The following is an 11,844-nucleotide window of genomic DNA, read 5'->3' as shown; positions in this document are numbered from 1 at the left end:
TAATATGAGAGATAAAATTAATTAATACTTCAGTAGAAAAAAACTAATATAAAGAAAAAATAAATGAGGTAAAGTGCATATAAAACTAATAGGCCAGATCCATATGTTTGGCCTATGATGAAAAAGTTCAAGCCCATGCTTACATTTCTTTTTCAAGGAGAGTCAGGTGCTCTATTTTTTTTTTTTTAATAATTGAGTGACAGGTCACCCTAAAAATATTGAAGAAATTAAAAAAATAAAATAAACGGTTGATCCACTTTTTTCATCTAGTTCATAAAAAAACACTATCTCATTTGAATTGTTGTTCAGAAGATAAATCCATTAATATAAAGTTTGATCATTTTATAGTTGGAATTGTCTATTTAACAATTTTTTTCTTTTTTTAAAACTTTATAGTAATTTTTTTCTTCTTAATATATAAATTTAAAAAGTAAAGAAAATAAAGTTTAGAATTAAAACGTATATTTCAAAATAACAATAACTAAATAATAGAAAATTTAAAACTTTAAAGGCTGATCTAAAGTTCCTCATGCCAAAATCTAACGAATTACACAAAAAAAATAACTAAATAATAGAAAATAAAGTTTTTTTTTCTTGGTAAAATATTGCTCTCTTTCTTTTAAATTTGTAAGCTCAACCATGTCCCCTTTCAAACATAATCCAAAACTCAATACATTAGTGACCAAACGAATTACACAAAAAACAAAAAATGTAATATGGACATATAAAATATTAAAAATATATTAATTTAAGATAAATAAAAAAATTAAAAATTAAAAATTATTTTAAAAATACTTTTAAAATATAGAAATAATCAAGCTATTTGTTGGAGGCCGGACCGGGGCAGGTCTTCGGGACAAAACTCCGTGCCCAAACCCGTCCCTTGTCATTCGATTCTGAACAGGGTGATCTGATCGGGAAGCCCGGCGTCCGGTCCGGTCTAATAGGGCCGCTTTCATGTATATAAAATAAAATAAAAACAAATGTCCAAGGGATCTTTTGAAAATTTGCTTCCACACGGCCCCACGCGCACTCTGAGTCTAATTCAACGTTCCTTGAATCTTGGTGCGCATGCTGTATAGGTCATATGACCGGATTGCCTGCCTCTCTTCTCTAGCCTAGACTTTAGAAGAAAGAGAGAGAAGATGGTGTCGCAGACGATAGATTTGTTAAAGAAGGAGCTTCCTGTTGAAGAGGGAAGGCTGCATCTGAACGGAGATGGAGCTAAGACTACTGGTCTGGTCTTGGTCGACCTTGTTAATGGCTTTTGTACTGTTGGCGCTGGCAATTTGGTAACAAAACAAACAACCCAAGAATTGATCTTTTGCTTCTTCTTCTTCTTCTTATGCTATTAAATTACATATATGCACATAGAAAGAGAGAGGTCTCAATTTGTTTTTTTCTGTTGAGGTTGTGTTATGTTGTTTGTGATTTTTTTTTTTTACAAAATCTGTTTTGGCAGGCCCCAAAAGTGGCAGATAAGCAAATATCAGAAATGGTGGAGGAATCAGCGAGGATTGCTAGATTATTCTGTGAAAAGAAATGGCCTGTTTTTGCCTTTCTTGATACCCATCATCCTGATATACCCGAGCATCCTTATCCTCCTCATTGCATTCTAGGAACTGATGAAGCAAATCTTGTTCCTGGTAGCTACTGTGTCTTTCTTCTTACTATAAAAACCATACTATTCTTATTCTTATTTATTTATTGCATGGATGAATAAACGGATGGTATTCTATTCCTTTTTTATTTATAGCCCTTCAATGGTTGGAGAATGATCCTAGTGCAACTCTTCGCCGCAAGGATTGTATTGATGGATTCCTTGGTTCAATTGACAAACATGATGGTTCCAATGTCTTTGTTGATTGGGTTCGAAATAATGACATCAAACTTGTAAGCAGCAACACTCCTCTTTTCATTTCCTAAAATACTATTTATTGTTTCTTTTCTTTCTTTAAAAATCAATGGTGCATTTCCCTTTGGAAGCTACTGGTTGTAGGGATATGCACAGATATATGTGTCCTGGATTTTGTTTCTTCGGCCTTATCTGCCAGAAATCGTGGCCTTCTTTCTCCTCTTGAGGATTTGGTTGTGTATTCTCGTGCTTGTGCAACCTATGATCTTCCACTTCACATTGCCAAAACTCTCAAAGATACCATAGCACACCCACAGGTACCTTGAATTATTTAATCATAGGTTTGCTTGCTTTGATTTTCCTCCCATGTTCCCTGTTTTGATTAACCCTTGTGATGTACTTCAATTTAGATTAGCGGGCAAGCCATTTACCATGATGGCTGGGTTGTGTATGTCGAACGCAAAATTTTCTAATAAGTGTAGAAATATCACGGGTCAGCATTTTTCTCCGATTGTTGATCTCAGACATGCCAATTTTGTTAGATTATTAGGATTTTGACACAGTTGAGATTGGACATATAAATTAATAGTTAAGACACGGTATAGGCATGAGGGGGTGGTGTAAATTAATATCAGATTGCTTGTTTAATGCACGGTGATGATTATGGGACGGTGCCTTTACAAATGAGAAGTGCGATGCACAAATTGGAGGATCAGGTTCTTTGATCAATTTTTCTTTTAGTAGTTTATTATTTTTATTGTATTAGTTGGCTTAATCTTTTGTTTTTTCTTGTAATGATATTTACTTGAATCTGCATCTTTACGGAAAACAGACATTACATGCTTTTCCCTATGCATTGGTGAAATATGCAATCTTACCCCATTTCATTTTATTTTATTTGTGTGGCAGGAGCTGATGCATCACATAGGCCTCTATATGGCCCAGGGAAGGGGAGCCAAGGTAGTATCAGAGGTTTCTTTTGGTTCATTGCCACAGCCGTTATTTTAGCCCAGCCACGCTTTACATGTTCGTCGGATAGGGGTAGCTGAAAGAACAGTATGTATGTAGAAAAAGGTTTTTTATATTTGGGTTGCCACTCAATAATTATGGCATGGGTATTGAAATTAGTTGAATGGAAAACAAAATTGTCACACTTGATTATGTTTTGCTTGGTAAATTTCTGTGCAATTCTAAATGACAATGTCTCAGTAGGAATGTTCTTGGCCAGTGATTTTCGTAGTTGGTTCTGTTTCAATTGTTTATCAACGGAACGAGTGTCCTTTTCATGTTTCGATTCATGAATTGTATAGTATTGAAAGGGATATAGTCTGGAATTTGTGTGACTAGGAGATTGTCCGCTGTAATTAGCTTCGAATCCCTTTTCAGGAGATCAGCAAACCAAATTTGAATTACAAGGCACTTGACAATTCAGTAGATTAAATTTGAGACTTCCATCTTGAACATCTCGTGTTGAAGTTCTGGAATTGGTGGGGGTGGAGATTCAGGGGAAGGGAGAGTTACTTACCCCTGTAGTTGAGCCTGAGATGCACTGAGCCTTCCCGTAATTACATTCAATTCATGCTGCAGTTCTATAGAATTGCATTTTCAGGACTGAATTTACCAGAATTTTCAGGGCGGCAGTTAATTTCCTCTGGAAGGACAGAGTAGCAGTACGTTCCCCATCAGAATTGTTCAAAAGGATGTTTCTCATTCCAAGTATTAAGGATACTTCCAAACTACGTGTTCTTTCTGAGGTTCAAGAGAATGAAAAGAAAGGAATATATTATGTTCTTTCTGGCGCGTGAATAATGGTTTTGATATGCAATAAATGGAAGATCAAATTCAAATAAATTCATCAATTTCAAGTTCACATTTTGTCTGTAGTCTCTCTACAAGCATTTCTTATTTCTTATTTCTTTTTGCTTTTTAAGGATGTGGCATGGTTACAGACATTTAGGACAGCATATAAGGAAAGCAAAACTTTCATACAATTACGCAGAAAAGATTTCTTGGTTCATTTTATGAGGTTAAAATGCAAACACACTGACAGGTTAAGTGAAATCAAATTGTTGAAGTATTCTTCTCGTTCTGATACTTTTGATTGATCAATAGTAAGCACCCGTAGTACATAGAAACCATACCTTGATAAAAAGTAGAACAGAGAAGGAAGCTTAGGCTTGTGAAACAACAACAACAACAACAAATGGATTAGATAGAACTCAGCCAACCGATTCAAATAGCACTAATTTACACGTTGGGTCCTGATCTTAGATGTCTCCTATTCATTGCAGGGTGCATGCGAGAAAAGATAGAATTCTTTTGCTTTTTGGGTTTTATGCCAAAGATGAACGACCGCAAAGGAACTCGAGATCGACTTTCTGAGTGTGGAAGCTGGATATTTTGACCGTGCTTTGATCTAGAAAGCTTAAATTCCTCGTTCAATTTTTCCAGTGTTCTTTCAACTTCGAGTTGGAGTGTTGTTATGTGATCTAAGCCTGCCTGCAATTCATCTGCAACCTTGTTATTCTCTTGTTTCATGTTCAAAATCTCTCCTTGGAACTTAGCAGCTTGATAGCTTGTAAACTTGAACTCATCATCTTCAGCACTCTCCTTCAATACAGTTGTTATTTCATCTTGAATGTCGCACAAAGATGCAAATCTGCTCTTCACTTCATCTTTCAGTTGCATGCTTTTCTCTAACCAGACTGTCAGTTCAGTATGTATCTCTCTAAGGTACTTGTATAGTGGCCGCCCATCTGATCTCAAAGAATATTTTGCATTGCCACTCCCATCTTGCATCTTTTGCTTTTCCTCTAGTTTGAACAACTCAGACTGTAGATCTTGAACTTCAGTTTCAAATTTCTGTATTTGTTGGAATGTAGTGCTGAACCTTAACCAGAAATTCAAGTTCTCTTCTAGAACTTCATCAATGTTCATCCGGAATCGATCTTCGATTTCTGAGGTAATTTCTGGTTGGTCCATTAGAATCACATTGATGTCTCCTGTTACTTCTTGTTCTGTCACCATTGATTCTACAGGTTTGCTATCTTCACTCAAACCTGCTTGAAGAAGGATCAGCTTCTGGCGTAGAAATTGAATCTGTTCATCCTTCTTTGCATTAGCACTCTTCAACTCTCTTACCTGCACTGTTGCATCAAAGAGGCTATCTACATTCTTCTTTTCTGCTTCAGTAAGCTGCTTCTTTAATTCCTTGTAATTCCGAAGAATTGAAGTATACTCCGTCAGCAGTACTTTTTCTCTATTCTCCAGACCATTCATGAACAACTGCTTCCAGTCTGGCTCATCAACTAGCATTGTTTCCTGTTCCCATATTTCAACATTGAGATCATCCATCGATGAAGGTGAATCTTTCTTAGCAGCTTTTTCTTCAATTTCCAGGCCACTAAGTTCCTCCAGAGAATTGTTGAGGTCATTAGTTTTCTTGGGTTGACTTGAATTTTGCCCATGCTCTTTTATCTCTTCCTCTTCTCTTTTAATTCCTGTAGTCTTTATAGAACTATCAGCATCATTCATTTTATCTTCTTGTTCCTTTAACTCCGCAAAGAAACTGGATTCCGCAGGATTTTCCTTTACTTTCTCTGAAGAATATGAAACCTTGAGCTCGTGACGTGGCTTCAGATTTTGTTGTACCCCAAGACTCTCATCAGGATTTAGTGCATCTTCTGATCCCTTAAAATCTTCATGGGATTTACCCAAAACCTTGTGATGCTCTTTAGTCTTCACATTCTGATGTTTCTCAAGGCTATCATCAGGATTGAGTGCAGCTTCTTGTGATTCAACTTTTACCAGTGATCTGTCCTCTGTTTCAGGTTTGGCCTCAAATTCCTCATCTGATTTTACAGACAGCAATTTTTCGGAGAGGTGATCAATATTAGAACGAGCTTCAGTAAAATGTGCATGAAGGTTGGTATTCTGGTGCTCAACACTCTGGTTTAGATCCTGGAGTCCATACAATTTCTCCTCCATTTCCCTAAGCTGTTCCCTCAAATCATTTTTGCCATTGAATAATATTTCCTTGTCTTCTTCTAAAGTTCGAATTTCTGCTTGCAGTTCGTTGGTCTCCAACCTTAACCTCTGTACAAGAGCTGTCTGTGATGAAACTGAAGCTTCTAAGTTAATGATCTTGTTTACAAGTTTATCGATCTTCTCAGCAAGTTCTCCCATGGTGACACATGCACTAGATCCAACCTCAAAGTTTTCCTTAATCTTCTCACGCAACAACTCCATATCCTGTTTCTCTTCTGGATCACTGCTCACTCCTTGATATATACTTTCCAATCCTTCTACTGCTTTTAAAAGTTCATCTTTGGCTTCAGGATTTTCTGGATTGATCTCACCATGCAAAAACTCATCCTTGAGAGACTTCAACTTCCCCCAGGCATTCTTTATTCTTTCCTGCTCTTCTACTGCTTCTTCTGCAGATCTCTCTTGTCTCTCCTGCAACAGAGCCAATGTCTCTTGGCATGATTTCAGGGCTGCCGATGCGATCAATGTCCGAGCTTCGTTGTCTTCAATGACCATGCCTGCACCAAATTCATCTTGCAAATTACAAACCTTCTCCTGCATTTCCCTGATCCGAAGCTCAATTTCCCAATACTTGGCAAGTCTGCTGTCATAAGAACTCTTCACAAACTCTTTTTCAGTTTGTAGAGCCAGGATTGTTTTCTGAATTTTGTCAATCTCTTGGAGTCCCTCGGATTTGCTTAAACCAGACTTGGCAACTGTTGCATTCCTTGCTCCTTTCATTGGCTTCTTTGATTGCAGCTTATTTGAAGCTGATGTGATGATACCCTTTACATCTTTAGGAATCTTTGGGACCTTTGGAACATTTGCTTTTGAGATTTCTGGAAGCTTCTTCGCAAATTTAGACGGAATCTCATCTCCATCTTCTTCCATTGCAAACTGAACTTGTTCTGGGAAAACATGAGCAATTGTATTGTTGGCATTTTGTAGCTCTTTTGATATGTGGTCATACCGTTCAGCTAATGCCCGATAAGCTCGGTAATAGTCTTCAACGAAGTGTATCAGCTCTGGTCTCTTTTTGTAGTACATTTCAGCCCTCTTGGCAAAAGAGTCGCCATCTTCTTCAATAAGTTTGAGCACGTTTTGAACCTTATCTTCCATATCTGCAATTGAAGATTTGTGTTGTTAAGGCATGTTATACACATTGCGTTTATGCATGTTATGAATCAATTGGTTCATATATAGATGAAGGCATTTGACAAATTTATAAAGCAATGAGATGGAAATGAACTTCAGTAGTTTCAGTTCGCCAGCAGAAGGTCCAAAATTATTTGAAATTGCCGGAAGAGGTCCAGAATCTTATTAAAAACGGCCTAATATTGTGACTTGGTTTCTTTTAAGTAGGTTTTATATAATCAACATTAGACTTTTACCATATGTTACCATCACGACATGAATAAACCTGGAAGTCATTGCCGTGCTTGACTTAACTGGAAAACTAAATGCATTGAAATGAGATCTTTTTCATGCATATGTAAGCCAAACATGTGAGATGCAAACCAATCCAGACTTTTGGGAAATATAGAAACTTGATCAAGCAGGTCTAATGGCGCATCTGGGCTTGGCCTTGCCTTATTATAGCAAAAAAGAAAAGGAAAACAAATGTATTCTCAACTAAATTTGTTCTTCCAACAAGAACGAGCTTTGCAGAAATCAGATGGAGTGTATCATGCACGTAATGAATCGATTAGCATACGAAGCAGTCTAATTTCCTATTCAATCGTAAATCTCCCTCTACAACTTTTTGTTAAACCCCGTGAATAAAAAATGAATGTGTGATTGCTACAACATGAGGTTTACAGAAGGCCGATTAATCCAATCACTAACATATTTAGTGAGAAACTAGACAAGAGTAAACACTAATAATTACCATGAAGGTTTTGCTCGAGCCATTTAGATTGCTTTGTTCGGATGTGGCTTGCCCACCACCATGAGTAAGCATTGCTTGCAGCTCTCTGCAACATATTACTGTTTCTTTCTTCTGATATCTTTTGTTTCTCCAAATAAAAAATATGTTGGATCATGCAGCTTTTCTCCTTCTGTTTCTTCAACAAGGGACAGACCGAACCACACGCAATGCAACGCTGCAAGTAATTGCAGCCCTCCCCTCTCTACCCACCCTTTCTCTTACAAAGGAGTACAACAAGACATGGAAACCCGAAACGTCGTACCCTTTTGTTTTGGAAAGACAGAAGAAGAGGGTTGTTGGTTGAGGTTTCGAATTGAAAGAAACAAAAGAAAAGGAAAAGGAAAGGATGCTCCAACTACATGCTAATAATGAGATGATGGAGGGGAGCCATTCCCGGCTGGATTAGCTGTTGAATCGAGTTAAAATGAAAAGACCGAACGCCCAGCTGCCAATTTGTGATAGACAAGTGTAAGCATGGAATATGGAAGGCACGGTTTTTGCCTTTCCAGGGTGTATATAGGACACCTCCCTTTTGTTTTCTAATTTCTTTCTTTCTTTGAGTTCTCCTTACCCTTTCTTCCTTTTCTTCTTCTAATAATTATTATCAACAATATAAGCAACAAGACTTGCTCCATTCAAGTAAACTAAACTTATAGTCTGACACCGGTCATTACAAACAAAACTAAAAGCGATTAACTTTGCACTATGCATCCTTTCTAACACGATTGCTGGTTTGTAGGTGGTCAAAGAGTTTTCGTGGGTTTTTGTGACTTGTTATTCTTACAGTGTATCTAGTTGATTGGTGGTTGTTAGAAAAAGATAAGGCTAGAATAGTGGGGTTTGATTTGGGTTGGTTTTGCATGACATATTTGTCCTTCCTTTTACTCTTGAAGGTTTATAGGTTTCTATGGCTTGTCATTCTTGCAATGCACCTAGTTGACTGATGGTTGTTAATAGAGGGTGTTATTCTTGCAATATACTTAGTTGATTGGTGATTGTTGGGAAATGGTGAGGTTGGTACAGTAGGGTTTGATTTGGGTTGATTTTGCATGACATGTTTATCCTTCCTTTCACTCTTGAAGGCTTGTGGGTTTCTGTGACTTGTCATTCTTACAATGTACCCAGTTGATTGGTGGTTCTTGATAGAGGGTGAGGCTTGTACAGTGGGGTTTGATTTGGGTTGGTTTTACACGAGATGGTTGTACTTTCTTTTAGTCTTGGAGACCTGGTAGGTTACTGTATGGCTTCTTTTTGGGCAAGTAAGCTCACCCTCACTGTGCTTGATTGGTTATTTGGCTCATTTGTGTTGGATTTTGCTTGATTTTAGGGTTCAATTGGATTTGGTTGCTGAAATTGACTTAGTGCTCTATCATTGTGCAACAAATTAGAAGAACGATAGCAAAGCCAAACCCACGTACACATAGACTAGGGCACTAGACCCAAGTTGACTCAAGTTAATTGGATCATTGTGCAACAAATTAGAAGAATGATAGCAAAGCCAAACCCAAATAGACTAGGGCACTATACCCAAGTTGACTCAAGTTAATTGGATCATGTTAGGGCATCAAAGACCTACATTATTTGGGTTCAACAACGAAGCCAGACCCAAGTAACTTGGGCTAGATAAGATGTCAGGCCTAAGTTACTTGAATCTCATAGCGGAGCTGGATCTAGTTAACTTGGGTCTAGCAAGAGTACTAGCCCAAGTTAATTGAGTTTGAAAGGTGATGTCTTACCCAAGTTTAATATTTATTATTAGTATTATTATTAATTTTGAAAAAAAAATATTACTATTGAAAAAAAGTCGTAGATTTGATTTGAATGGTAAAATTAAAAACTATAAGAACATAGATCAGACATGTTTAATATTATTATTAATATTATATATGCTATTATTTTTTAATACTTAATATTATTAATAAATTAAAAAAATATTATAATTATTTAAAAAAATAATAGATTTTATTTGAAGGATAAAATTAAAAATTATATTATTATTATTATTATTATTAAATTTGAAAAAAAAAGAACGCCACATCCAAATAACTTGAATCCGATAGGGGCTCTAAACCCAAGTAACTTGGATCCCATAAAAATTATTATTATTGAAGAAAAATCATAAATTTAATTTGAAAGGTAAAAGTAAAAAACTTATTATCATTATTATTAATAAAATTAAAAAAAAATATTATTATTATTGGAAAAAAAATTATATATTTGATTTGAAAGATAACATTAAAAATTGTTATTATTATTATTGTTGTTGTTGTTGTTGTTGTTACTTGGATCCGGCAAACAAGCCAAACTCATGTAACTTAGCTTCAATTAATGTACCATACCTAAGTAACTTGGGTCTGATAAGGGAGCTAAACCAAAGCTACTTGGGCCCCACAAGCACTCCAAGGTCAAGTAACTTAAGTCCGATAATGATACCAGAATAAAAAAACTTGGGTTCGGCTAGGGTGCCAAGCCCAAATTACTTGGATCTAGAAGATGATGTTATATTCAAGTGTTAATATTATTATTATTAAATTTTTAAAAAATATTATTACTATTGAATAAACACTATAAATTTAATTTAAAGGGTAAAATTAAAAACTAGAAGAACTTGGGTCAGACATGTTTAATAATATTATTAATATTATAAATACTATTATTTTTATTGTTATTAATATTATTAAAAAAATATTATTACTATTGAATAAACACTATAAATTTAATTTAAAGGGTAAAATTAAAAACTAGAAGAACTTGGGTCAGACATGTTTAATAATATTATTAATATTATAAATACTATTATTTTTATTGTTATTAATATTATTAATAATTTTTTTAAAATATTCTTACTGTTTAAAAAAATCATAAATTTGATTTCAATGATAAAATTATTATTATTATTATTATTATTAAATTTTAAAAAAAGGGCTTCATACCCTTGTAACTTGGGTTCGGTTAGGGCTCCAAACCCAAATAAATTATTGGATCCACTAGGGTGTCAAACCTAAGTAACTTGGATCCTTGGACTTGATTGCCTGTCAAGTCCACGTGTACTTTGAACTTTATCAGTCGCCAAGTTCAAGTACCTTGGACTCGACTATTGGAGTTGGCCATTTATAAAGTCAACATGTACCTTGAACTTAGTCCACTGTTAAGTCCAAGTGTATGGGTCTGATATTAATATTTATTTTTTAAAATATTATTACTATTAATAAAAAATAATAGATTTGATTTCAAGGGTAAAATTAAAAGTAGTAGTAGTAGTAGTTGTTGTTATTCTTTTCATTATTGTTAATATTATTTATATAATTATTAATAAATTTTAAAAAATAAACGTTGAAGAAAAGAACTCAAGTCAACCTAGGTTCACTCTACTAATCAGTCACTCGTGACATGAGATTGAGATAAGAAAATTACTATTATTTTTTTTAAATAACCTAGAAAAAAGGATCAAAGTTAAATAAATAAATAAAACCTAAATGTTCCGAGTTAACCTGACAAAATTGTGACTCAGATAATCCTATAGAAAAGAAAAATATAAAAAAAGAGATCTCAAGACCTGATAACTCAATATAAAAGAATGAAATTAAAAAAATAATTTTTTTTTGAAAAATCCAAAACAAATGAGTATAATATTTAATATAAAAAAACCCAAAGGAAGGAAAAAAAGAGAGTATAATATTTAATATAAAAAAAATAAAAAATCAAATGAAAATAAATGAAAAAAGAGTCATTAGACCAGTCTCTCTCTGTGTGTGTATGTGTGTGTGTGTGAAATCATCTTTTCTTCAAATCTAAAGCTAATGCCAGTGTTCACTAACAAATTCCACTACCAAATTTTCAACCTCCGCAGCTTCATTTCTTCATGCTTCGAATTATTATCGCAACTTCATTTCTTCATGCTTCGAATTATTATTGGTATTATAATTAATATCATAAATATTATTTTTGAGTTTGGTATTGTAGTTAAATTTAATGCTTTTGAGTTTGATATTACAACCAAATACAAGGCTCTTGAACTTGTGGTGCAGCCATACCC

The 11,844-nt window shown here is 34.8% G+C and overlaps 2 protein-coding genes across 2 annotated transcripts; one reads left to right on the top strand and one right to left on the bottom strand.

Annotated features, from left to right (window-relative positions):
• The first annotated feature begins 949 nt into the window (after nt 1-949).
• Nucleotides 950-3,082, top strand: LOC105111602 (uncharacterized). Its single transcript, XM_011007005.1, has 5 exons — nt 950-1,292; nt 1,463-1,646; nt 1,757-1,893; nt 1,987-2,172; nt 2,765-3,082. Exons 1-5 carry the CDS (start codon nt 1,146-1,148, stop codon nt 2,861-2,863), a joined length of 753 nt encoding a protein of 250 aa, XP_011005307.1. The 5' UTR covers nt 950-1,145; the 3' UTR covers nt 2,864-3,082.
• Nucleotides 3,083-3,226: 144 nt separating this feature from the next.
• On the bottom strand, nt 3,227-8,305 carry LOC105111603 (golgin subfamily A member 6-like protein 22). Its single transcript, XM_011007006.1, has 2 exons — nt 7,770-8,305; nt 3,227-7,002 (listed from the first exon to the last, which is right to left on the bottom strand). The coding sequence occupies exons 1-2, from the start codon at nt 7,921-7,923 to the stop codon at nt 4,103-4,105; spliced, it is 3,054 nt and encodes a 1,017-aa protein (XP_011005308.1). The 5' UTR covers nt 7,924-8,305; the 3' UTR covers nt 3,227-4,102.
• Between the last annotated feature and the right edge of the window lie 3,539 nt (nt 8,306-11,844).

This window comes from Populus euphratica, unplaced genomic scaffold, assembly GCF_000495115.2.
Source record: "Populus euphratica unplaced genomic scaffold, PopEup_1.0 scaffold302.1, whole genome shotgun sequence".
NCBI lineage: Eukaryota > Viridiplantae > Streptophyta > Magnoliopsida > Malpighiales > Salicaceae > Populus > Populus euphratica.
The sequence above is the reverse complement of the archived record's forward strand: the minus strand, read 5'-3'. Positions and strand labels throughout refer to the sequence as shown.

Coding starts and splice junctions, on each gene's coding strand:
- LOC105111602 (XM_011007005.1), top strand. CDS start 1,146: ATGGTGTCGCAGACGATAGATTTGTTAAAGAAGGAGCTTCCTGTTGAA. Junction 1,293..1,462: donor CTGTTGGCGCTGGCAATTTG/GTAACAAAACAA, acceptor CTGTTTTGGCAG/GCCCCAAAAGTGGCAGATAA. Junction 1,647..1,756: donor TGAAGCAAATCTTGTTCCTG/GTAGCTACTGTG, acceptor TTTTATTTATAG/CCCTTCAATGGTTGGAGAAT.
- LOC105111603 (XM_011007006.1), bottom strand. CDS start 7,923: ATGATCCAACATATTTTTTATTTGGAGAAACAAAAGATATCAGAAGAA. Junction 7,003..7,769: donor GCTCGAGCAAAACCTTCATG/GTAATTATTAGT, acceptor CTTCAATTGCAG/ATATGGAAGATAAGGTTCAA.